This window comes from Giraffa tippelskirchi, chromosome 5 (genome assembly GCF_054371585.1).
Source record: "Giraffa tippelskirchi isolate mGirTip1 chromosome 5, T2T-mGirTip1v1.2.pri, whole genome shotgun sequence".
Taxonomy (NCBI): Eukaryota; Metazoa; Chordata; class Mammalia; order Artiodactyla; family Giraffidae; genus Giraffa; species Giraffa tippelskirchi.
The window spans coordinates 182,808,659-182,834,066 of record NC_137279.1 but is presented as its reverse complement, the minus strand read 5'-3'; the positions used below and the strand labels follow the sequence as shown (position 1 = coordinate 182,834,066).

The window sequence follows — 25,408 nt, the reverse complement described above, 5'->3', positions numbered from 1 at the left end:
CCCAGAGGCCCCCTGTCTCCTTGACTCTGAAATAGACTGGTGGGAAGAACCTTCTCTGAGAAAGGTGACCCCCGTGGCTCCTCGAGCCTCTGAATCCTAATGGCCTGGAAAGAAACTGAAAGAATACATATTCAATAATAAAATGATAAGAACCAGAATAACAGCTAGCCTTTATTGAGTACCTACTGTATACAAGCACCATATTAAGTGCTTTGCATATATTAATGCCTTTATGTGATTCTGATGGTAAATAATCTGCCTGCAACGTAGGAGACAGAGGAGACATAGGTTCGATCACTGGGTCGGGAAGATCTCCTGGAGTAGGAAATGGCAAACCACTCCAGTATTCTTGCCAGGAAAACTGCATGGACAGAGGGGTCTGGTGGGCCATAGTCCATGGGGTCACAAAGAGTTGGACACGACTGTGCTACTAATGCTTTATCCCTTATAACAACCCCATTTTACAGACAAGAAACAGTGGTGCAGAGTGGTTAAGCAGCTTTTCCAAACTCACACAGCTGGTAAGTATCAGACTCAGGATTTGAATCCAGGCTACCTACCTATGTGCCCATCATACTGGAGTTGCTCTAAATATGTACCAGCTTCTGCTTCAGTATGTACACACACACACACACACACACACACACACACACACACACACAATCTCATTTTCTGTCTCGGAACAACGCTAATATGAAATGATTTTTATTACTCAGTCCTAGAGGTGTAGAAATTGGAACTCTGAAAGGAGAGCTGGCTTGCCAAAGACAGCACAGCTGAGACTCGATCAGTTGGCATTCAAACTCAGACTTTGAAATATACTCATCTCTCCTTACAAAATACACATCCACTGAATAATAGAAAGAAAAAAAATTAATAGCACTTATAACTGCGCCATCCAGAAAAATCACTGTCTGTATTGTGGTGCAGGTCCTTTCAAGTCATTTCTCCGTGCACAAAATAATATTTTTCCATTCCATAAAATATTTTCCCATAAAAAAATGTAGATGCTCCATAATTCCCTTGACAAATCCCAACAGTTGGGCAGTCAGGTTGTGGCCAGTGTTTACATCCATCTTCCTGCACTCTGAATGGATCAGATTTTCAGAAGCAAAGCTAGAATAGACTCGGCAACCTGCTTCTGGGCTGGGCTGTACTGGGCTGGGCTGTGCCAGGCAGGTTGTGTGGCTGGCGGGCTGCGCAGAGCAGAGGAACGTGTGATGGACATGGTGGCCCAGCTGGTACCCTCCAGCCTGCTGCACAGTTGGCTTTGGGAAAGGCAAGAGCCTTCACGACCTTTGCCTGTTTATCCTCAGGGGCTGTCTGGATGAAAATGTGCTGTTTCCTCCACTGCAGAGCCAAACTAGAGCTTTGGGGGTCACAATCTGCGGAAGCTGATGTCACTAGTGATCATGCGCTCTCACCTACCAATTACACACTCCCCCTGCCACCCTCCCCAAATGCTGGGGCCTGTGATGCTACTGTGACTAGGCCAGTTGAAGCCTAAGGTGGGGCATGGCAGAGCCTCCGCTGCAGGCTGGGGTCAGAGGTTCTTCTAAACATATTAGCCAAGGTGGGACAGAGGCAATGTACTCAGCCCTGCGGGGAAAATGTCCCAGAGCAGCACCCAGCAGAGAAGGTCTGGAGTCGCGAGGAGGTGGCTCTGTGGAGGAAGCCAAGCTGCTTGGGGTTACCCAGCACTCCCACGGCAGAGGCACGCAGCTGTAAGGCTGGACACAGGAGTTGTCCGAGGGTCCGTGCACGTGAGCAGAGGTGGGGACTGGGGACCCCAAGCTCCACAGCACCCTCTGAAGGGGGGACAACATAGCCTCGCATTCGGGGAGGAGGGGAGGGTGGAGAAGAGTGGACTGTGGTCACGGCCACATACAAGGAAGGCATGGTAGAAGCCCAGGAGTCCTCAAGCTAGCAGCAAGGACACAGGAGGAAGGGGCAGCAGACACCCCCAGGGTCTTCAGTTCTCCTTGCTTCTTCTTTGTCTTCCTCCCACCGCACACCTGGGGCTGGCCATGTGACTGCCGGGGGCCAAGCGGCCTGAGCGCCAGGTCCCCTCTCCATGGCAGCGTGGCTTCTGCCCTACTTAGATCAGCACCGACAAGGCTGGTCTTGTGCAGATTAATGAGGCCACGGCTGAGGCCCTGTGCCGGGGGACTGGCCTTGTTTCTAGGTGACCAGGTACTTGAGCCTAAATTAACTATGACTACCCTTTGTGCTCTCCCCCTAGGGCAGGGCAGAAGGAGAGGAAAGGGAGGAGGCCCAGAGGGGAGGAAAAGGAGGATGGGGGGAGGGAGGAGAGGAAGGAGTAGAAACAGGGAAGCAAGAGGGAGGAAGGATCGGGCAGTGGGGAGGCTGGGAGGCAGGGGGCAGGGGGCAGAGGGCAGGAAAGTGAGCCGAGCTGCTGCCACATGCGTCTCTCCACCAAACAGCCCCTCCCTCCAGGACCTTGGTAAGGGGAGGAGTGAAGGAAAACCAATGTCCTGCCAATCAGCCACTTGAGCCTTTGCACTGGCAGAGAGGACCAACCACCTTGCTTTATAGATGTGGAAAGAGTTTGGGGCAGAAAGTGAATTTCCCAAAGTCACCGGTGGGAAGTATGGTAGATGCCTCCTGACTCCCTGTCTGGTGCTCTTTCTGCTGTGCAATATGCACCACGCAGTGACATATGCCTACACATCCCTCAAAACCCCACTCAAAGAACACCTCCTCCAGGAAGTCTCTGCAGGGCCCCCACAACCTCCTGCTGTCCTTCCCAATGGCCATCATCTGGGTCAGACCCTCAGCTGGCCCAAGACATCTCCCAGGCAGCAAGTCTGATGATTCACCTCTGTGCCCCAGTCTCCGGCACAGGGCAGGCCCTGAATGAATGAATGGGATAAACCTGGGTTTGAATCCCTACTCTACCTCTCATGAGCTTCGGACCACTGGTGAGCTTCTCAGCCTCTCTGGCCCTCAGTTTTCGCATCTCCAAAACGGATCCCTTGCAGAGCTGGAAAATAAATTACATAACACAATCTCTCATTCATTCATGTGTGCACTTATTGAGCATCTACTGTGTGCCAAGAAGGCTCTGGGTAACCAGTGGGGAATAACCAGATGTGATCTGTGTCTTCACGGAGCTTATGGTTTGGTGGGACAAACAGACAATTAAAACATATGTGAATGAATGACATTCAACTGCATAAGTGCTAGGAGGAAAAAGACAAGGTACCACAATAGAGAATGGTAGGAGGAGTCTAACTTACCTGTGGTACCAGGGAAGGCCTCCCCAAGGAGGGAACATTCAAAACCAAGATCTGAAGGAAAAGAAGGAATGCAGCCAAGTGACAAGGGAAAGCTCTCCAGGTAGACTAAGGTGACAGAGAGCATCAGTGAACCATTAGGTGTCCACACTGTCCTCTGAAGGGCTCTACAGGCTGACCCAGGACTACTTGGAGGAGGAGGAGGAGGAGAAAGGAGGAAGAGATGGGCTCACTCCATTCGTTTTTCCTTCCATTCATCCATTCATCAAGACACATCTGCCAAGCTCCCAGTCTGCAGACTATGAACCTCCCTGCTGGCACTGGGCAAACCCTGACACAGCCCTGGCCTCAGAGCCCTTAGAGAAGGTGTCGAAAGTTAATGAAATAGATAATCCTCAATAAGCATCTCACTCTGGCTCCCGCAAGTGCTAAGAGGTGCTCAGTGTGGTCAGAGCAGGTGGCAGGATGACCTGGCCTGGCACAAGTTGGGAAGGAGGAGAGGTCAGAGGAGTCCTCTCTGATGTGTGATGTGTGATGCTGAGCAGAGATCTGCAGGATGAAGAGAAATTAATGGACTGAAGGGACTAGTGGGTCCAGAACAGGGCTTGGGTCTTATCCTAAGGGCAATGGGGAGCTGTTGATGGCTTTAAGCAGGGGGTCTCCATGATGGAATGTGTAGATACCATAGGTGGAACAGATGAAGGAGTGGGGCCAGAGCAGATGCAGGAGAGCAGCTGAGATGGCAAGCACAGTGGCCCAGGGCAGGAGGTGGCAGAAAGGATGGAGAGAAGGAAATTGTCCTGGGCACCCTTAGAAAGTGAAACCTACGAGACAGTGATGGGCCAGGTGTGGGGAGGGGAGATGGATGGGAAGGAGTCAGCAGTGAAACTATGGTTTCCCAGTCTGTGGAACAGGAGCCCTGCAGGTGCCACTGGCTGGGGGTTGGGCACATTTGTGGTCTCCACGTGGAGACGTGGACCGAGATGGGGGAGACTCGGGGCTTGGAGCTCAGAGAAAATGCTCACGAGGGCTTTGTTGGCTCAACAACAATCAAAGTGTGGCCCTGGCGGAGCTCCCTGCAGAGGATGCAAACAGGGACCGTGAGAATGAACAGCTTGAGTAAGAAAAACTGCAGGAAAGTGCAGCCAGAGATTGACAAGAGGACCCCCAGGATGGTACTGAGGACACTAGGGAGCCACAGCCAGGCTCCTCTCTCCCGAGCGTGCTGCCCCTGCAGTCAAGGGCCTTTGGTCTCCTTCTCCTGCACTGGCTTCTGGCCCCAGCCCTGGCTCGGGAAACCTACTGTCCCTGAAGGAAAGGGATCTCCCAGGAGCACGATGTCTGATGCTGCCATGTAGGCATGAGGAGGGCAAAGGCTGTGTCTTTGGTTGGGGCATCAGAAGAGAAGTCCTGAAAAGGGGGCCCTGGAAGGAATCCTTGAAGACAGAGGTGGCTTCCCCAGTGGAGACACAGGGCCAGAGGTACAGAGGACCCGGACCTGGCAGAACACCCCTGTCTCTCGAGCATGCCTTACGTCCCAGGCCGGGCATTCTGCCACTGCACTAGCCTGAGAAGTGCAGGAACCCAGGCTGTGCTTGCTCCTGCCTGTATCTCCCAGGGCCCAGCACTGAGAAAGGTTTGTGGATGCCCTTCAGGGGAGGAAACCACAGCAAAGTTCCAAAAGACAGACTGGCTAGCATAAGGAAGCTGGGAAAAAGAGGATATACAACAACCTCCCCCCCGGCCCTCCCTCCCACACACATAGATCCATGCACACATGTTTGCAGAGGCACATGTGTATTCTGCATACACATAAGGACAAACACATACACATACATACCACGGATAACACCAAGCACAGACATGCAGGGACACACAAGTTCAGGCCACACGAACGTGCTTCAGCGCACAAGGGGAGAATGGACAAGGTCCTGCAGGTATGCCCAGAGGGACACACTCCTATGTGTACACACACACACACACACACACGTGTGTGCAAGGGCCCATAGGAGCCCTGGGCAAGGCCCTACTCTTTCAAGAGCAGGCAGGAAAGCCCAAGCTGGCTCTGTGTTAGATGGTGGTGTTTCAGGCCATATGGGCAGAGCCTTCACCCATGTGGGCCCCCAGCTCTGGGGAGCCCTCAACAGCCCTCAGCAGAGGGAAGGGGTGCCCGGAATGGGCCTCAAGCTCACAGATTCACTGAAGCTCGGGGTGAACACCTCTGCCTGCCAGCCAGCTGCTTCCCTTTCTATAATAGAGGCTGTGGTGAGTGACAGCCCACCTGGCTGATGGCAGGGCCTGGCTGGGCTGTCCTCAACCCGACAGCAGGATGGGAAGGGGCAGGCGTGGGACATCTGGGCCGGGCCTGACCAGTCACTGCCCTGACTGTGCTTCCCCACCTCCATTCACCCTGAGAAACAGGATCGCACACATACATGTGGGCAAGCATGCAAACGTGCACAGAAGCAGAGAGGCTGATGGAGGTGTGAACACACGCGTGGCACTGACACACAGAGAAACGCAAGTATACTGAGTCATCACAGACCCTCATGTCGTCCAAACAGGGAGGCAGAGACACATGGCACAGACTCACAACAGACACACCCCAGAGTGCACACACACACACACACACACACACACACCACACACTGCCTAGATACAGGGAAACTCGGGGCACGCACACATACGACCACACACAGGCATATTAGGACAAACAGACTGCAGCAGCCACAAAGAGCACACACACACACATGCGTGCTCAAAGATATCAGATATACTCAGAGCACACAAAACACACACACGCTGAAGCACACATATATGCGGACACAACACAGAGGCTCAAAACATCCTGGTACATGCCGTACAGATGTGGATGCATCCAAAGCATCAAGGCATTTAGGATCAGGACACACACAGGCAGACACACTGTGCACACGCGTACATACACACACACAACCACAGAGTGTCTGCAAGCCTTCCACATGAGGGTCCTCTCATTGCCAACAGGGCCAGGGTCTGGTGTTCCGGCTGGTCACCCCTGGGGGTTGATATGACCAAGGCCTTCACAGCCAAGGCCCGGCGTCTGGACAGAATTCTCAGGACTGGAAGGCGACAGCGCTCAGACACAGAGTCTGGGTGCTGCCTCCTCTCCCAGGCCTCCAGGCTCCCTCGACAGCTAGTGTGTCATACGGAAGACCTCTGGGCAGGAGTCAAGGTGTCCTGCTCATCCGACTCGGTCCTCAGCCTGGGGAGCGGAGCACCGGGAGCTCTGACACCCGCCTTTCCAACAGCAACCTCTTCCCTTTCCCGCTAAGCCAGCTTGCGCTGAGCCAGGGCAGCAGAGGGGGAGAAAGCCTTTGGAGGAGAGGGCTGGGGGTGCAGGCTGGTGGGCGGGAGCAGCAGGGTCTGGCAGCCGCCTTGATGAGACCGCCCGGTGCTGCGTAAGCACAAGCACAAGAGAGGAAAGTTACTTAGGAAGATGAAATGAGTCAGTGTAGCATCTCACCCACAGCCATTTAAATGACTCAAAGCCTCAATTACAAAACCGCCACAATTTACCAGGACGGCGGCATTCCAATTGCACACCAGAGAGAGGGGGACTGCCACTAACTCTTTCCGTGCTGGCCGGTGGCCGGCGGGTTTCTGTCTTTGAGAGGAGGGCTGCCGGGGTCACGTCCGCCACCCTCCCTCGGCCTGAGCACCCCATCACCACTGCCTAGGCAGTCTTGGAAGACTCCTAAAATCAGCCTGACCCGGAGCCCCAGCATCCTTGGGAAAGGACAGGGAGCACAGAGCTCCTGCAGGTGCTCCTGTCACTCAGAGGCAGGCGGGGAATTGACGAGACAGGACCGGCCCTGAGCTGACAATTGAGGTGATGAGCACGTGAGGACTCACTGGTCCAGTCTCTCTACTTAGGCATATTTTGAAATATTTTAAAATAAAAGTTTTTTTTTTTTCCATTTGTTTGTTAAGTTCTGGATCCCCTCTCTTAGAGATAACACTCATCCATCTCTCAGTTACTCCATCACGCAGTCATTCAAACCATTCGTTTCTTGGAAATCCTGCCCTGAGAGCACTCACTGTCCAGTGGACTTTTCTGCATCTCTCTGGGTGAGGCTGAGCACCTATGGGGGTATGAGAAGCAAGACCCATTCCCCTCCACTCACTGCAGAGCAGGAGGACTCAGGCTGGTCTGCAGTGATGAGCAGGAAGATGCTTGGAGAAGGACGGATGGGGGTAGCACTCCACCCAGAGGGGTCATCATGGATTGGCCCTTTGGAGCCAAGACGAAAGGGGATGCAGCCCAGTGGACAGGGGCTGGGCTGGTGCAGAGGAGGCCAGCCTTAAAGGTGAATTTACAGATGGGCTGGATGGGTTTTTTAAAACAGCCAAGTGCCAGGACAGGGCAGAGAGGAGGCTGGGTGTATTGGGGGTGGTGGTAGGAGAAACAGAATGATGGGGGTAGGGTAGAGGTGGGGCCACCATGCTTTGAGCCCCATAGTGTACAAGACACCATCCCTCCATCGCCTCATTGACATTTCTGGGAGGCAAGGAGCACGATGACCACGTGACAGGTATAGATGCTGAGGCTCAAACAAACCAATTCCCGAGTAAGACTGGTCAGGGGCCTGCACTCTTACTAAGAGAGACAGAAGGAGACATTCACGCTGCAGGGAACTTCCAGGTTGGGGCAGGGAGTGATGTGGCTGTGAGAAGCTCTGTGAGTCTGCACTGTGCTCAATCAGGCAAGCATCCTCTGTAACTCCAGTGCTTGACACAGTTCTTGGCCCCTGCTCAGTTCAGTTCAGTCACTCAGTCGTGTCTGACTCTTTGCGACCCCATGGACTGCAGTACACCAGGCTTCCCTGTACATCACCAACTCCCGGAGCTTACTCAAACTCATGATGGTCAATAAACATTGGGAAGTGGATGAATGTGAGAGGAAGGTGAGGGGACTGGTGTCCCCTGGAGCAGGAGGGGGACACTGAAGGCAAGAATGTGGTATGTATGGCCTCCAGGGTTCCAGTTCCATACCTGGGGGAGGCCATGCTCCCCTGACCCATTTCAGAATCTCAGAGAACCAGGAGCAGGCAGGGTGGCCAGAATTCTGTGTCCTGTCCCTGGGCTCGCCCCATTGGCACCTCCAGGACTCCCGCTGCTAAACCTGGGTCCTCGGGAATCCGCATCTTTAGACCCTGGAGTTCCCAGGGACACAGAACTACCCCTGTGACCCTGCTGCCTGGCATACCAGCCCCGTTTCCCCACACAGTTATGACCAACTGCACCCAGTGAGTGAATATGCCAAGGCCCCTTCTAGCCCAGGACTGGCTAGGGTGGAGGATGGGGTTCAAAGCCCCAGAGAAGAAAGGGTATTGATTTGGCCTGTATCAGGGGACCACCATGTGCACGTCAGGACCATCACAGCTTTGGGGCGGTCAGTGGTCATCCACCCCAGAGCGGAAGCCGGAAGCCGGAAGCACACGAGTGCGTAGACATACACGTGCACTGCGCAGGGCCACTGGCTCTGATTATCCTCCCCACGTTCTGCTGGCATCTGCAGGCATCTCATGCAGCGTGTGCCTGTGCAGAGGTGGGCCCTGTACACTGCATGTGCACACCCATGCACTCATCCACACCCTCACCCTGCCATCTGCCCCCAAGCGCCCACCACCCCTCCCTCAACAGACCTGCCTGGCTCAGACCCTGAGCCACGGGTCAAAGGGCATGCAGAGGCAGGCAGGAAAGGGGCCTCGGCTTGAATTCCAAAGTCTGAAATAACAGCCCTCCACAAATTATCTTTGTTCTGACAGGCTGATTAGCATAATTATCCCATCAGAGGGGGAAAAAAAACCCAGGAGAGGATGAGGACAGTGGCAGACAGAGAGATGGCCAGGGGCAGAGACAAAGACAGCAACAGGCGTGGTGAGAGGTGGCATCTTTGGGGAAGCAGCCATCCAAAAGAGGAAGCAGGGATGCTGGCCCCAGAAAGAGCCCTGAGGGAGTCCTTCCTTCCTCCACTCCCTCTACACTAGGCCCAGCATGGGCATCAGACGCCCCTCTGTTACCTGGGAGGGCTGGACCAAGTGAGCTCAAGGTCCTGCCACTCCAACACTAATGCCTGGAGATGGCAGAGCTGGGACGTGCTAGACAAAATCACTTTGCTGAAGGATGCAAAGACCCTTGCAACAAGGTTGTCCTGCTGTAACTCAAGTCACATTTCCTTATTTCCCCAGCCATTTTCATGAAGAGCTCAGAATGTGTCCCTTCTCTGTACCAGGCACTGTGCTAGGCACAGGGGACTCTGGCAGGGACCAGAAAAGCCAACTGTCCTTGCTCTTGGGGAGTTCCTCAGCCTGATGGGGGAGGACAGAGAAATCCAGCCAGGGGATTTCAATATGCTGTGACCACTGGTCTCAGAGCCTGAGTACAGGTGCCCTTGGAATGAGGATGAACAATACTGGATCCAGGTGGTCAGGGAAGACATGAAAGGGTTTCTAAAGGAAGGGAGACCCAAGGAAGTACTGGGGAGGGGCTGGAGCTGGTCCTGACAACTCCAGACCCCCTAGTGGATGGCTCTTCTCCCTAACTGCCCAGTACTTGCCTCTGAACAATTTCGCAAGGATGTATTAGCTTCTCAGCCACGTCTATGTAGAAAGATCCTTGCAAGTGGGCATTTCTCTTCTCTCTCCCACAGTCCTAGGCACACAGTGGGCTCCACAAATCCTCATCGAATGGAAGCTTTGTCTGTGCTCAGAAAATGGCCATGGGTAGAGCGTACTAAGTTCACGTCCCTGTTTTTTCTGTTCCAAAGGATTCAAGGTCTCCCCCAGATACATGCTCGAGGATGATACAGCCCCAGCCCAGAATCCACTTAGGAAAGAATGGAAATGATGCTTCTGGCTTCTAGGGGAAGGGGCAGGGAAGGAGAAAGAGAGCTGAGCAACCCAGCAGGTATAGAAGACCTGGGAGATCCGAGCATAGCCAGGCATGTCCGCAGTGCAGGCTGATCAACCCTAAGGGGAGCAGGTCGAAGGCTGGAGGGGGAATTCATGCAGAGGGACAGGTGGGGGGAGGAAGGAGGGAAAACAAACAAATTAGAGAAAGAGACACACAGAAAGAAAGAATGAGCCAGACAATTGATGAGTGAGACAGCTGATGAGCAGAGACAAAGAGGCCAAGAGATAGAGAGACAGCAGAGAAGAGAAGATCAGAGAGAGAGAGATGGAGAGCCAGAGAGGAGGATCAAATCAGACGGAGAAAGACAGTACAAAGGGAAGGAGAGGAAGGGAGGAAAGAGGAAAAGCTTACAAGGGCAGATAAACAGCCAACAATTATGTGGGGTGGGTGGAGGCAAGGGGGAGCAAAGGCAAGGATGGGAAGGGTAGAAGAGACAGAAGCAGCAGGAAGGGGGAGAGGAGGAGGAGGAGGGTCTCGATCCAGGCCAGGCCAAGCCTGGGGTCAAGGTGCTGGGCAGGGGGCCGCCTGCCCAGCATTCGCTGCTCCATCTGTCTGTCCACAGGAGCTGTCCGCAGTCTTCCACTCCATCAGGCTGGCAGGGCTCCCTCATGCCTCCTGCCCACTTGGCTCCTTAAGTATGTCTGGGGGAGGCAGGCGGTAGGGAAAACAGCTCCAGGAATAAACAATCCTCCTGCTCAGCCTCCTGAGACCAGGACACTCAGGACGCCAGGCTGAACATGAAAGTCACACCCGTCACGCATCCCAGTGGTTTCCTGCCTGCCCGGAAGGAGGCTTGGGAGTTCCACGAATAACCACAATGTTGAGGAAACCTTTCTACGTGGCAGACACCGTTTTAACCTCTTTCTTGGCATTATCTCAATGAGCCTCACAGCCACTCTGAGCTGTGTACTGGGACTCACTCCCTTTGAACATCTGAGGCTCAGAGAGGTTCGGGAGCTCACCCAAAGTGGCTCAGCTGGGAAGTGGTGGAGCCAGGGTTTGAACCTCTGCTTTAAATTGCTAGTCCTTGTGATGTATAAAGAGCAGTGGGAGGGTGTCATCCTTTGTGGGAGCTCCTCACCTACCACGGTGGGTCAGCCCTCTAGACCACCCCATAGTCCTTCTCTAGACAGTATTCCCTCTCACCTTGTTTTGCCCAGAGAGGTACTGGCTGAAGGTTCAGGGTTTGTCAGAGCTCAGGTGACCTCCCTGTGGAGAGGGCTCATGACCTCAGGCCTAGCAGCCTCGGCTAGCATGGCTAATGAGGATCGAAGGACAGGAAGTCAGCCCCCAGGCTCCACATGAGCACAGATGCCCTCACACAGTTATCCCTCTCCCTCTTCTTACATATAGAGCCTCCGCAGACAAGTTCAGGTCACTTAAAACCCAAAGCTCCACATCTCAGGTGGCTTCCCTCATAGCTCAGTTGGTAAAGAATCCACCTGCAATGCAGGAGACTCCGGTTCTATTCTTGGGTGGGGAAGATCTGCTGGAGAAGGGACAGGCTACCCACTCCAGTATTCTTGGGCTTCCCATGTGGCTCAGCTGGTAAAGAATCTGCCTGCAATGCGGGAGACCTGGGTTCGATCCCTGGGTTGGGAAGATCCTCTGGAGAAGGGAAAGGCTACCCACTCCAGTATTCTGGCCTGGAGAATTCCATGGACTGTATAGTCCATGAGGTCGCAAAGAGTCAGACGCGACTGAGCGACTTTCACTTTCACTTTCCACATCTCTGCCTTTCTGGTACTACCAGCGTGGACGAGGACTTTCCATGTGCCTAGATGATTTCTCATGCTGTATCTGTTGTAGTCTTCACAGTAACACTGCCAGGGAAAGCTCCTGATGCCCATTTGATAGCCAAGGAAACCAAGGCTCAGGGGGGTGACTTGGGCAAGACCACATCCATGGTGAGTAGCACCGCCTGGATCCAAGGATATTCATGTCCTTTCCACTCCTCTCCCTGCAACAATCCCCCCTGATGTGATCAGTGCAGCCATAACAGAGAGCATCAAAGTCATGCCTCAAGTACCACTTTGCAAAGTGGAGTTTCCAAAGCATCTGACAAAAATCATATGCCAGAGCCCATAAGGAAGTTCCCATAGCTGCCAGGGTCCACCATCACAGCCCAGTCTCCTGGGGAAGGATTTGAAATGAGCTAATTCTCCCAGTAATAAGACAAAGGCTTGTTGACCCTGTTAGGGTTCATCACCCAGCAGAGCTGTACAAGTGACAGCTAAATCCAAGGGGCCCCGCACTGTGGGGTGGAAAGCGTCCCGCACTTGAGAAGGGAGGCTCAGTTCTCCTCCCAGAGCTGCCCTCCCTCAGAGTGCGACCTTGGGCAAGTCACTTAACCATCCCAGGCTTCTATTTCCTCATCTGTCAAATGAAGCAGTTGAATTATGTGGTCCCCAAGGTCTCCTGAAGGCTGAACCTTCTAGGAGCCCATGATTCCTGATTCAATTAAAGTTTGCCAGGCTGCCTATCAGCAAATTTAATGACTCTTCAAAGTTGACCAAGGCAGGCAAAAAGATTATAAATGTAATTTCATTGAAATGGGAAAAGATGAGAAAAAGCCAGCAGATAGCGTCTTAACACAGAGGCCACGCTTCCTGGCACACAGTGAGTCACTGCCTTTGCGTGGGGGAGAAGGAGGAATGAAATTGGATTCTCTGCAGCGCATGTGAGCTTGTCCTCCCAGAGCCTTAGGGAGGACTGGCGGTAGCGAGGGACCAGCTGGGATTGGGGTTAATTTGAAACGAAGCCGGGGGGGGGGGCGGGTGAAGGTGGGGAGGAGGTCCCAGGAGAATGTGGATTAAGCCTGCCTAAAAGAGGGATTTATGACAACCGCAGTCAATCCTTCTCCATTTGACCCTAAGGCCTCCAGACCAGCTGGGATGTGGTTTTGAAAGACTCGGAGGTGGTTTATATTGAGTCCCACTGGGAATTTTGGTCCCAGGGAGGTTAAAGGTCCTTTATGGAACCTCGATTCCCTAAGAAACATGGCAAAGAGGGTAATTTAAGCAAAAATACTATTTGTTTCCCCATTTACAAGCACTTACACATGATTTACAGCCCAGCCTGCCTCTTGCACAAGCAGCTCTGTAATTTACAAGACCATAAAGTCGGGGGCTCCCATGCTCCCGCCACCATAAATCTGGCCCGGATGGTGACTCCAGGCGGAAATGATTAATCTGCCCTTCCAGGGATGAGCCTTCACACTGCTATATTAGCTGGGGAAGCATCGTGCTGAGACGGCACTTCTCAACCCCACCCAAAACACAAGTTTTGCTCTGAAAGAGAAATATGGCCCACGATCCCAATAGATGCTGGGCCATAGGGGATGCTGGCTGGTGAGATGCACCCACCAAGAGTGCAGGTCCAGCCAACTGTGTATTAATGTAATTATCTTTTGTCCTGAGGGGTTACCTGTGATTTTATAAGATTTATTTGGTCTCTGCCCCCCACCTCCTACTAATATTTGATCTTTGACTCCAGTTCCTGACAAAGTTCCTAACATCCTTGTAATTTCCTCAGTGATGGGAGGTGATAGGAGTATTTTACGCAGAACTTATACATCCTTTGGAATTTCCTGGGCAACAGAAATGTCTTTTGTTCTAACGAGATGACTCTTGGTGGGCTTCTGGATAGGGGCTGGTCACCAGAAAGCCCAAGCCATGATCAGAAACTTGGAGCGGTCAGCCCCACTAGTGGTCAGCCCCGGGAGGGGAAAGACACCAGAGATTGAGTAATAATTGATCATGTCTGTGTGATGATGCCTCCATAAAAATCTCTGGATCAGTGTGGGTTCACAGAAATTCCAGGTTGGTGAACACATCCATAAGCCAGCCGAGTGGTTCACTTCAACTCCACAGGGACAGAAGCTCTTGTCCTCTGTACCTCTGGCTGTTCATCTATATCCTTTCTCATATTTTTTAATTTATAGTAAACTGCTAAACATAAGTTTCTTTGAGTTCTGTGAACTGTTAGAACTAACTATCAAACCTGAGGAGGAGGTTTTGAGAACCCCCAATTTATAGCCAAGTCAAACAAAAGTGTGGGTATCCTGGGGACCTGCTACTTGTGACTGGTGTCTGAAGTGGAGGCAGTCTTTGGAACTGAGCACCTTAACTCATGAAATCTGATACCAGCTCCAGTAGACAGGGTCAAAACTGAGCTAAATTATAGGATACCCAGTCAGTGTCTGCAGAAAACTGGATAATTACTTGGTGTAGGGGGGAAAAAGTAACTGGTGTCGGAAGTATTGATGATAAAAAACAGAGGAAAACCAGTGAACTTTCCTCTCATCCCTCCAATCACCTGTGCACAGACCCAATTTGCGTGAGTTGAAAATGATAGTATGGTTTGAGCTGTCCTGTCATGAAGTAGAAGAGGTCTTCGGGTGCATAGGAGAGCTTTTCTGGTTCTGACTTCTCTTTCCTAGCGCCTGGTCGTCCCTTCCCTACTGAAAGCTGAGATACCAGGGACCATGTGCTCAGTCCTAGGCCCCTTCTACTGGGCACCACCAAGCCCGGAGTAGTGCTTCTGACTGTTGCTTTCGTCCAGCCTGTTCTGGCTTTCTGCTCCCATCTCCACGCCCAGCAGGAGCTGGCTGGCCCCCACCTAGGGGTCACACCATATACACAGCTCTAGGCCTTTGAGGGGCCTAACATTGGACCTAAGGGAGCAGAGACCCCTGGGTCATCTGTGGCTAGCCGAGCAAAGACAACACCAGGACTCAGAACCACGGTCTGTGGTATGGGAATGTGGGAGATGACAGAACAGGGGGTAAAGAGGAAGTAGGAGGGAAAACCAAGAAGGAAATCCAGCCGGACAGACACAGAGGGGTGTGGGCAAGAGGAGTCTTTAGGCAGTGCCCATGGAAGGTGTATGATGAGAGGTGAACGGCAGGAGGGCAAAGAAGATGCACTTTGGAGACAGGCCTGAATTAGAGTCCAGCTTTGCCACCGATAGGAAGGTTATTTCAACTCTCAAAGGCTCAGTTTCCTCATCTGTAGAATGGGGCTAATAATGGCAAAAATATATCCTTGTTGTGAGAATTAATTGAGATAATGGATCTGTGATCCATAGTAACCACTCAATCAATAAGAGTCAGTCTATGAATGACATACACTTGTCAAGTGAGCCTGTTCTGAAAGACCAGGCTCCCAAGCACCTGGGACAGACACCCAGATTCAGTTCCAGGTTCTCTACTCCACTGAGAGCAGAGGGCAGGCGTTCTGCGATGGTAGCAGACCCCCACTCCCCACCACCCTACCCCATCTCTATCTGTCTCTTGAAGGTAGGAACTTTCATCATGGGTTATGGTAGCACCTTTATTCACTTCCCCACAGTTTCACCTGCTGATACATCTTTCTCTCTCTGCCTCTCTATCTATGTCTCTTCATATTGTCTCCCTCTGGTCATGTTCTCTCTCTAGCATTATTTTTCTCCTTCTCTGTCTCTTTCTGTCTCTGCCCCCTCCATCATTACCACTGCCCTGCAGGGAAAGATAACTGGTGTGCCTTGAGAATAACACATGTCCCAAAAGGTAAGTGAGAAGTCCTTTGTTAAGGGGGTTGACTAAGTATCCTTCCCCCAGGTATTGAGACTCCCCCAAGAACAAGGAATATTTTAACCTGTTTCCAGTCAAGCTTTGGGCAGCTCAGACGCTAGCTTCACTTGCCTTTTCCAAGGCCTCTGACTTATCTACCCCTGTCTTATATGGGCTTCCCTGGTAGCTCAGCTGGTTAAGAATCCACCTGCAATGCAGGAGACCCTGGTTTGATTCCTGGGTCAGGAAGATCCCCTGAAGAAGGGATAGGCTACCCACTCCAGTATTCTTGGGCTTCCCTGTGGCTCAGCTGGTAAAGAATCCGCCTGCAATGCGGGAGACCTGAGTTCGATCCCTGGGTTGGGAAGATCCTCTGGAGAACGGAAAGGCTACCCACTCCAATATTCTGGTCTGGAGAATTTCATGGATTGTATAGTCCATGGGGTCACAAAGAGTTGGACACAACCGAGCGACTTTCACTTTCACTCTCTTATATACACACAGACATCTCACCAGTCCACCAACACTGGGACACAGTCTCAATAGCTTCCTCCTCCTCTCAGCCTGGAACCCCCACCTCCCATCTTCCAGAAATAGCTCCATACGGGGCCAGCCTGGTCTCCGTGGAGCCCTTGCTAAGACATCCAGGCCAGTAACTTGGTAGCAGCATGGCCCTCAGTTCCCAGCTGCGGGTGTCTTGGGAACAGATATGCCTGTCAGGACGGCACTGACCCTCCACCCAGGACACACTCTTGACTGTGGTTTGATGATCGACAATTTAAAAGAGAATGACAAATCCTGGAGACAAAACCAAGGCAGCGAGCCTTTCCGATCCTCTCTCAAGGGAGGCAAACTAATTAAGTGGCTCACCAGAGTGCCCACTGCAGAGTCAGCCCCCACTCTCCACTCCCCCTGCTTCCTACGGGGAAACCAGATTAATGGAATTGACTGCAAATGCCACCCTCTCTTCCCCAAATTACTCTGGCTTCCAAGACAAAGCAAACTTTCCAAAAGGCCAGGCAAGTATCCTCTAGCTTGTCTCCTCAATCAGCCCTGGAGGTTCTCTTGCCAAGAGCCTCCTTGAAGGCTGAGCAGGTCCCTGACAGTGGCAGGGGCCCATTGAGACAGCCAGGGAGAAGGTGAAGGAATGGACTCATACAGGGAGGTCACCCTGCCCTGGCAACCAGCATGGGGGCTACGTCTGGTCATCCGCATTCTGTATGTCCCCTGTGAGATCAGTGGCAGGAGCTAACCAGGTGAGTGGGATTTGTTTTATTTTGAGTCTGCCACCTGGGAACAGGAGTTGGGTTTTGTGCTGTTGGGGATTTTAAGGAACAGAGTTTTCAGAGTTTTGGTCTTGAAAATTTAGCCTCCTCCACACACAATCACTAACAGATTCATTCATTCACTCATTCAACATCTATTGGCACCAACCATGTACCAGGCCTGTACCTAGGCCTTGGAGGTACAGATATGAAAACCCTGATAATGAAATTAGTACTAGGGTTGAGCTATGTGCCTGTGGTGGGGAAAGATTCATTATTTTCTAAGGGTATCAGCAAGGGCTTCAAATCCAAGAGAACACTGGCATAGGTACTAGAAGAATAAGTAGGAATTCATCAAGGGGTGACAGGGAGCTCACAGAGTTCAATAAAGTCATGGGGTCCTGGCTTCAGGCTACAACACAAGTCTTTCCAAGTGCATCTGGGTATGGCATACCCAGAAATCACAGCGCTCTCTGTGGAGCACTGAGAAAAATGTGGCTAGATAGAACTCTATCGTATAAGCTAAGAACAATTCAGCCAACAGAAATTATGATTGTGTCAGAACAATATGAAGTACTGTAAAGAAATCCCATTTTGGCAGGGAGAAGATACATAACACAAGTTGTCTCACCAGTGACAGCATGAAGGGTAAGGTCAACAAGCTGGCAAGGATGCTTGGTGTCAGGTGTGATATCTGAAAACTGAATAGTCATTGGTCATGTCATCTGCTACTGACTCCTGGGGACCAGTGTTAGCAGGCACCAAATGTTTAATTAAAATGCCTTAGGGTTGGGGTGATTGAGAAAATCTTATCAACTGACTGCACAGTTTCTGCAATCTGGGAAAAGATCACTCTATGGTTAGCGTGGTGGAGGGTCTCTATGCTCCTGAAACTTCTAATCTGACCTAAGAGGCTGTTCCCACAACATCTTTGAGTGTTGAGTAAGGTCACCTCATCATGCCAGGCCTGGCTGCCCCCAGAAAAATTCTCAAATGCCTATGTCTGGTATTTGAGGCTCCCATAGTCTGACCCAAACTACATTTTCAGCTTTTTCTTTCACAATACTCTCTAACACAGCTGGGTCATTCTACTCATCATTCACCTTACATGCGCTACCATCTTGATCACCATTGTAACTTCAATTCTTAGCATATAAATTGTACTCAATAAGTATCTTGTAGAATGAATAAAAGGGTGAGTGGGTGGATTAATGGTTGGGTAGGTCCTACCATCAGGCCATTTGCTTTGCCTGGAATACCCTATCTAAATCCAGCTTACCTTTGAAAATTTGACTCATAAGACCTCTCTCCCTCTCAAGCCCTCCAGGACCCCTTCCCCCACCCCCAAACCCATTCCATCGCACAGTGATTATTTGTTCGTCTTAATTCCTGATAATGGATCTGCTGTGCTCACCAGGAAATGAATCATGCCTTAATTCCACAAACTACCCTGCAACATCTCTTTATTCCTCTAGGTTTTGCAACTAATTTTTCACATCTGTTCTTCAAGTAGCCTACAACTACCACAAAAATAAGCACACTGTGTTTTGTTCCAACACAGTCCTGGCTCATTGGACAAGTCCCAGTAGAAACTCATTAGGTGATGATGGGATCACAACAAGCCCTCACTGGGGAGTCATGCCAAGGCACAAGAAGCTACCAGCCATGTAAAGCCTGGTTTCTCTACTCTCAGCTCTGTGCTGTGTGATCATGGCTGGTCACTTCTTTTTGGACCTCCAGAACATGTTTGGTCTGGCTCTTCTGCAGCCCTTCCTTTGGAAAACCCTCTATCCCTATGGTTCTGCGGGGACTGTCAATCATAGTGTTTTCTCTCTCAGCCACAAGGGTGGGCAAATGTTCAAGCTGGCCAATCAGCATTCTGCTGCTGCTGCTGCTGTTAAGTCGCTTCAGTCGTGTCCGACTCTGTGCAACCCCATAGACGGCTGCCCACCAGGCTCTCCCGTCCCTGGGATTCTCCAGGCAAGAACACTGGAGTAGGTTGCCATTTCTTTCTCCAATGCATGAAAGTGAAAGTGAAAGTGAAGTCGCTCAGTCAAGTCTGACTCTTGGCGATCCCATGGACCGCAGCCTACCAGGCTCCTCCGTCCATGGGATTTTCCAGGCAAGAGTACTGGAGTGGGGTGCCATTGCCCTCTCCGGCCAATCAGCATAGTCATGTTCATTGCCACAGAGATCAACTCTAGGATGGGCACACGACCAAGTCCAGGCCCATCAGAGGGTTTATGACAGAGCTAACAGGGGAAACATCTTTCCCACACCAGTGGAAGAAAGTCTATGCTAGAGTAGAGAATGGGGCCACATCTAGGCCTTTAAGAAGCAAAGCCAAAGGATGGCATAGCCTGATCTTGTAGGTGTAGTTAAGTCTGAAGCCAGCCTATCCCTCAATTGTCCAATTCAGAGGGCCTGCCAATTCCCCTTTTGTTCAAGCTACTTTGAGTTGGGTTTCCAAAATCGAGACCAAGGACTAAGCTGTTCCTCTGTACCATGAAGGGGATGGGAGATGAGCAAAATGCTCTGCTTTCAGAAGGGGTTGGAGGAAAAGTTTCTGCTTAGATATCAGAGGCCTCTTACAGGTTCCTGGAGGCTCCTAGCCCATTTGTGCTATTTTGCTTCAATCTCAGCAGGCTCTTGAGTGATCTCTCAAGGCTCTTGCTCTGACCGTCTACATTTGAAGACCTCCAGATGAATAACAGAGTGAAGGAGACCATTGCCTGGCATCCCCTCTCCAGCAGAGCCACAAACACCCATGTGCGCCAAGATATCCTCCCTTCCTCCTACTCATCTTGCAGCCACATTATGCAAATAGACCTAATAGTCACAGAACCCTGGAGACACCTGTTTGGAGGGAGCAGAGAACATCTCCAGCTTACCTCTCTGTGAAGTACTTTTGCAGCAGAACCACTCCCCAGGGCCAGGCGCCATCTGTTGTTAGAAATCCCCTTTGCTAATTATTAAACTTCACTGAACGGAAATGAATCACAAAGTCAGGCAGAATGGGGCTTGAGGAGGCTCTGGCAATTTACTTAGCGGCTATAATCATCCCAGCCGGGCCACACGTGGAGGCTCCCGAAACATCTTTGGCGTGGGCTTTGCCACGTGCTCAGCATCCCAACAAGGCCATTATTTCTGAAGGGAAATCCGCAGGGCCTGGGAGCCCTGGGAATTGCCTGTCAGAACCTCCCTGGGGCTGGAGCTGCTTTGAAGCCTCCAAGGACTCCACTCTGTCTAAGTCCAAAGAGCCAGCCCAGACTGGAAGCGGACAGATCCTGCTGGAATGGCCCAGCACCTTGGAAGCGAAGTATCACCCTAGTCAGCCCCTGGATGAGGGTGCACTGCAGAGAGAATGGAAGGGGTAGAAGCAGACTTTTGAGAAATGAGAGGTGGGATCTGTCCTAGTAAGGGTCCTACTATCTTGAGACATTCCTTCTGCCATTGTTATGGGGCCTTTCCCTCAGGTAGGCTGGGCCCTGTTATGTTCAGGGAGTCAAGATGACTGTAGGATACAGAGAAAATAAACCCCCATGTCTTGAGCAATTGAGCACTTATGCTTGCTGTGCCCTTAGTAAATTTTTCTCATGGAACTTGTCCCAAAACCAGGCAAGAAAAACACTATTACTCCTGCTTAACTGCCCAGCAACTAAGGCCCCAGGAAGAAAATGACTTGCTCAAGGTTCTTTGGCTAGCTGGTGGCAGAAGTGGGCCCCAGTTCCATGGGACCCTTTCCTCTCTACTACACTGGAGGCCAAAGGATGGGGTTGAATGTGTGTGTCCACAGGAGGATCCTCTAACACTGAAGAGACTGGCCAGACACATGGGGGCTTGGTGGCCTGCCAAGGTGGTCTCAGGCTTAGGGTTTCCACCATCATCACTATCAACTCTGATTATGTACCAGATGCCCAAGGACCCTGGAATGCAAAACCCCGATGGGCTCCCACTGTAGTTCCTTAGGAAGATAGTCAGGTATTGTAAGTGAGTGACCCATGACAGTCTACTCTCTGCCCCAGAAGAATGGAAGAAAGGCAAGGCACCAGGTGGTCACATCACACAAACCTTGTTTAAATCCTTCCTAGGCTTCCCATGGCTCTTAAAATAACATATAGACATCACTGCAGCACTCAGGGCCCTCCATAGCCTGTCCTCTGCTCACCTCCACAGAGCCATCTTTCTGTTCCTCCACCTTGCTTCTGCAGCTCTGGTCTGGAAACATACCTCACTTTGTCTATACTCCAGGTCTTTGCCTGAGCCATTCCTTCCACCAAGAACACCCTTCTTACACTCTTTGTCTGACTAGCTCTTACTCTTTCTTCAAGTGATGCTTAGACATCACTTTCTTTAGGGCCAACCTTCCTGAAGTATAGAATGAGGTATAAGAAATGTCTTTAGATGAGGTAGCAGTCTTTATGATATAGTATGCCGCATCCTTTCTGCTCACCTGATTTCAGCACAGCTGTAGTGGACAGTTCCCCACCCATGTTCTACTTCAAGCAATCCCAAATAAACCATTTGTACTCAAGTCCTTTCCTAGAAGCCCTTATCTTGGGCTCTGCTCTCAGGACAAATGATCACAAAGAAACTATCTTCTTACTTTAATAGTTATGTATATGTTTTAACATATGTTAAAATGTAAATAGCACACATAATAACCCAAGGGTAGAAATGATCTGAATGTCCATCAGTGAAGACTGGATGAACAATATGGTATATGTACTCAATGGAATATTGGTGGTGGTTAGTCACTAAGTAGTGTCCGACTCTTACAACCCCATGGACGGCAGCCTGCCAGGATCCTATGTCCATGGGATTCTCAAAACAAGAATACTGGAATGAGTTGCCATTTCCTTCTCTAGGGGATCTTCCCGAACCAGGAATCGAACCCAGGTCTCCTGTGTTGCAGGCAGATTCTTTACCAACTGAGTTATGGAATATTACTCAGCCTTAAAAAGGAATTTGTTTGTCTTGTTTTTAGTCACTCCACACAGCTTTCAGGATCTTATTCCCCAGCCAAGGATTAAACCCAGGCCCCTAGCAGTAGAAGTGTGGAGTCCTAACCCCTGCACCACCATGGAATGGAATTCAGATACAGGCTACAAAATGAATGAATCTTGAGGACATTATGCTAATTAAAACAAGCCAGACACAAAAGGACAATATTGTATGATTCTGCCCATATGGGTTATGTAGAATAAGCAAGTCCATAGAGACACAAAGTAGAACCAAGGTCACTAGGGACTGGAAGGAGGAGATAATGGAATTATTGTTTAATGGGTATAGTTTGTTTGGGATGATGAAAAAATCCAGAAATGGATAGCAATGATGGTTGTGCAATATCATGAATGTACTTAATGCCCCCAAATCATACATTTTAAAATGCTTAAAATTTATATTCATTTATATTTTACTATAGTAAAGTTTCTATTTTACCACAATAAATAAAACTTCAAACTGTAAAAAAATATATATATATATAATAGTACATTACTATCTAAGACCTCACAGATAATATTACTTAAGACAAGACTAAGAAGATCAGTGAGCCTATTTAGAGTTTAAAGGAATAAAAAAAAAAATAATAGTACAGATGATATGCTAATGTGGCAAAAATTATGAGGATGGAATTTAAATGATCAGAATTTGGGAAACCTCACCTTACATGAAATGAAGCCCCCCACTGCTCCCAGAACACCCTCTACTTTTGTCTTTTTATAATACTCATCACATCAGTAAATGCTTATTTCCTTGTCTGGTTGCCCACTGGCCCATTGGTCACATGGAATCAGTGACTCATCTTACCTGTTCCTCTCTGTATCCCAGCACAGAGGGTGTGGAAAGTACTCAGTAAATACACGCTCCATTGAACAGGATTGAATCAGAAGCTATCAGGAAAAGTGGACAAGTTTTGCTCTGGCAGCAGAAGTATTAATAGAAGACCAGCCCAAGCGGGAACCTAAAGTAGAGAGACCCGTGGCATGTTCCGGAGACAGTGAGCTGTCGTGCCAGGCTGAAACAGAGGACAGGCATGTGGGATGTGGGCAGGTATGTGTGCTGGGCTGGTTAGAGAGGAAGATGGAAGGTGAAATGAGCCCTGGAATGCCAACCTAGGGCAACTGGCTGAGTCCTGGTAAGCCAATGGGAGGGCTCCCTGCCTCTTCCCTTTGTCAGGGTCTTAAGTCTCAGATTCTTTCACCCCAAGGCAGGAGGCCTTACTGGGGGTTGGTCTTTATGGCATTTCTGATCCTTCTTCATATTGTATATAACTTATTATATGAATGTGTGTTTTTCTGGGGAAAGGCTCCCATGACAGCTCTGATGAAAGACTTTCATCAGATTCCAGAAGGACTTTTGCTTCCTTAAAGAGTGAGAAATTCCTGGCTCCAAGGAAAAAGCCAGTGGAACCCACTCAAATTGTCCCCCCATCCCCATGGGCCTTAGACCTTGGCAGGTGAAAGTAAAGGTGCCCACCCAGGAAGCTCAGCCACTATGCAGACCTCAAAACCACCTGGATTGATACCTGGGCTTCAGGGGGTGTGAAATCAACTGTATTTCAAGGGTCTGCTATGCTCGAGGGGACGGTGCCGGGGCTGATTCCATCCCCTCCCCTTGGTTCTTGAATCTGCTGGTTCTTCACTCCTTCCACGGCTCTGAGTCACCACCTGGGTCTGAGTTGCAGCCTCCTTTCAACCCCTCCACTCCACACCAGCCCAAGTGACACTCAAGTGACCTCCTCTGTGAGCCACTCCCCAGGGGTCAGGGAGGGCTGATTGACCCCTCTCCAATTATACTTTTGAGCCACATGCTTTCTGCCAGAAGAGCCCCTGGCCGTGGGACAGAGAGAGTTCCTCCTCTCTCAGCCTGGACCTCAGTTGAACATCCCCAGAACGGCTCCCTCAGATAATCAGGGTCATACATAGGAGTCCAAGTGGGGTGTGACCAGCAGCAATTGTGGGTGGTCCTCAATTTGGTCTGTCCCTCCAACAGGCTGGCTGACAATCACCTCCTTTCCTCTCAAGAAGCCAGTTTACATTATCCCTCTGGTGTCAGGACCAGGGAGATGTGGATTAAAATCCCACCTGGGCCATTTGCCAGCTCGGTGCAAATTACTTCCTAGTGAAGCTTCCATTTCCTTAGCTTTGAAATAGGGTTAATAATCTTTACCTCACTGAGTCCTTATAAAGCAACAAATGAAATCATGCCTGCCTCTCCCAAACCATATTCCACTGTTCTAAAGCTTTGATACCCTTATGTCTCCCTCTTCGAGACACATAAGATTCATTATTATACTAAAGGTTCTAGAAAGTTCTGCAAAAATCTGTTTAACCCAGGGCTGGACCATGAAACCCAGCATCTGTGCACAGCTGGCTGAGAAGTTGGGAGCTCCGGGCCTGCCAAGCAATATATACTATTAGCAGGCTCTCTCTTCCCCCAAACACTTCCCCTTTGAAGAGCCAGATACGCAGAAAATGTAGGAAATTAAGACACCATAATAGAGCCATCCTCCAGCCTCCTCATGAGGTTTTCTATTTCTATGACAGCTCTGATGGCCCTTTTAGGGGAGGAGGATGGAGAGACCAAGGGCTCAAGACCCAGCTTCCTGGGACCAGCTGGCTGATTCTGAGGAGGCTGCCTTGCCCTGCTGAAGGGGGCGGGTGAATCCTGCCAGATTTGAACGCTTCCTAATTCTCTTGAGGATTTCTTCACTGACAGCCAAGACCCACCCACCCGTTAGCAGGATTTGGTGGCCAGTGCTGTGAGAAGAGAAAATCAGTGAAAGGAAAACAAGCCAATAAAGAGTCCACCCACTGCCAGAGCCCCCAGGGCCCCTGGAGCCAAGCTGAGGGCGGAGTTTGCAGGGCTGGGACCTCCCCTGGTCACAGGGAACCAATGGGGCTGCTCTCTTAAGCTCCCAGGCCACTGTCTACAGACCCCACCCTCCCTGCCCCCCCCCCCACCCCGCATTGTGTCCGCTGATTAAGGCAGTGTTCCCTACTACAACATAAACGAATGCATTATGTCTTTGTTATGCTAATGTCATAGCACGACGCAATTTAAATAGCACTTCCAGAAAAATTAAGTATGTTCATTGACACAGTGAAATGTTTTCACCCTCGATGTAACCTTCACAGATTCTGTACAAAATCCATCAGTCAGTGAGCTATTCATTTGCGAATGCTTAGCAATTATTATGCTAATGCATCACAATGCATTACAGCAAATTCTCTGTAAGTGGCAGGAAGTGCAGCTGCCTGGCACACACCGCACCCAGATTATGGGGCATCTATCAATATACAGAGTCATCATTGCAACTTGAGACTGACTACCTTTCAAGTCCTGCCTTCAAGGAGTGGACCTCCTAGGCTCAG

General features: G+C 50.5%; 1 protein-coding gene across 4 annotated transcripts in view; it reads right to left on the bottom strand.

Moving 5' to 3' along the window:
• The window catches only part of GRIK3 (glutamate ionotropic receptor kainate type subunit 3), a 246,441-nt gene that overhangs the window by 154,534 nt on the left and 66,499 nt on the right, over positions 1 to 25,408 (bottom strand). Inside the window, exon 2 of one of the 4 annotated variants that reach the window (XM_081495261.1) lies at positions 2,920 to 3,004. The exons of the other annotated variants lie outside the window; for them this stretch is intronic. Coding sequence (XP_081351387.1) covers positions 2,920 to 2,980 — 61 coding nt within the window. The 5' untranslated portion in view covers positions 2,981 to 3,004. The remainder of the gene's footprint in view (positions 1 to 2,919; positions 3,005 to 25,408) is intronic. 4 annotated transcript variants of the gene reach the window in all.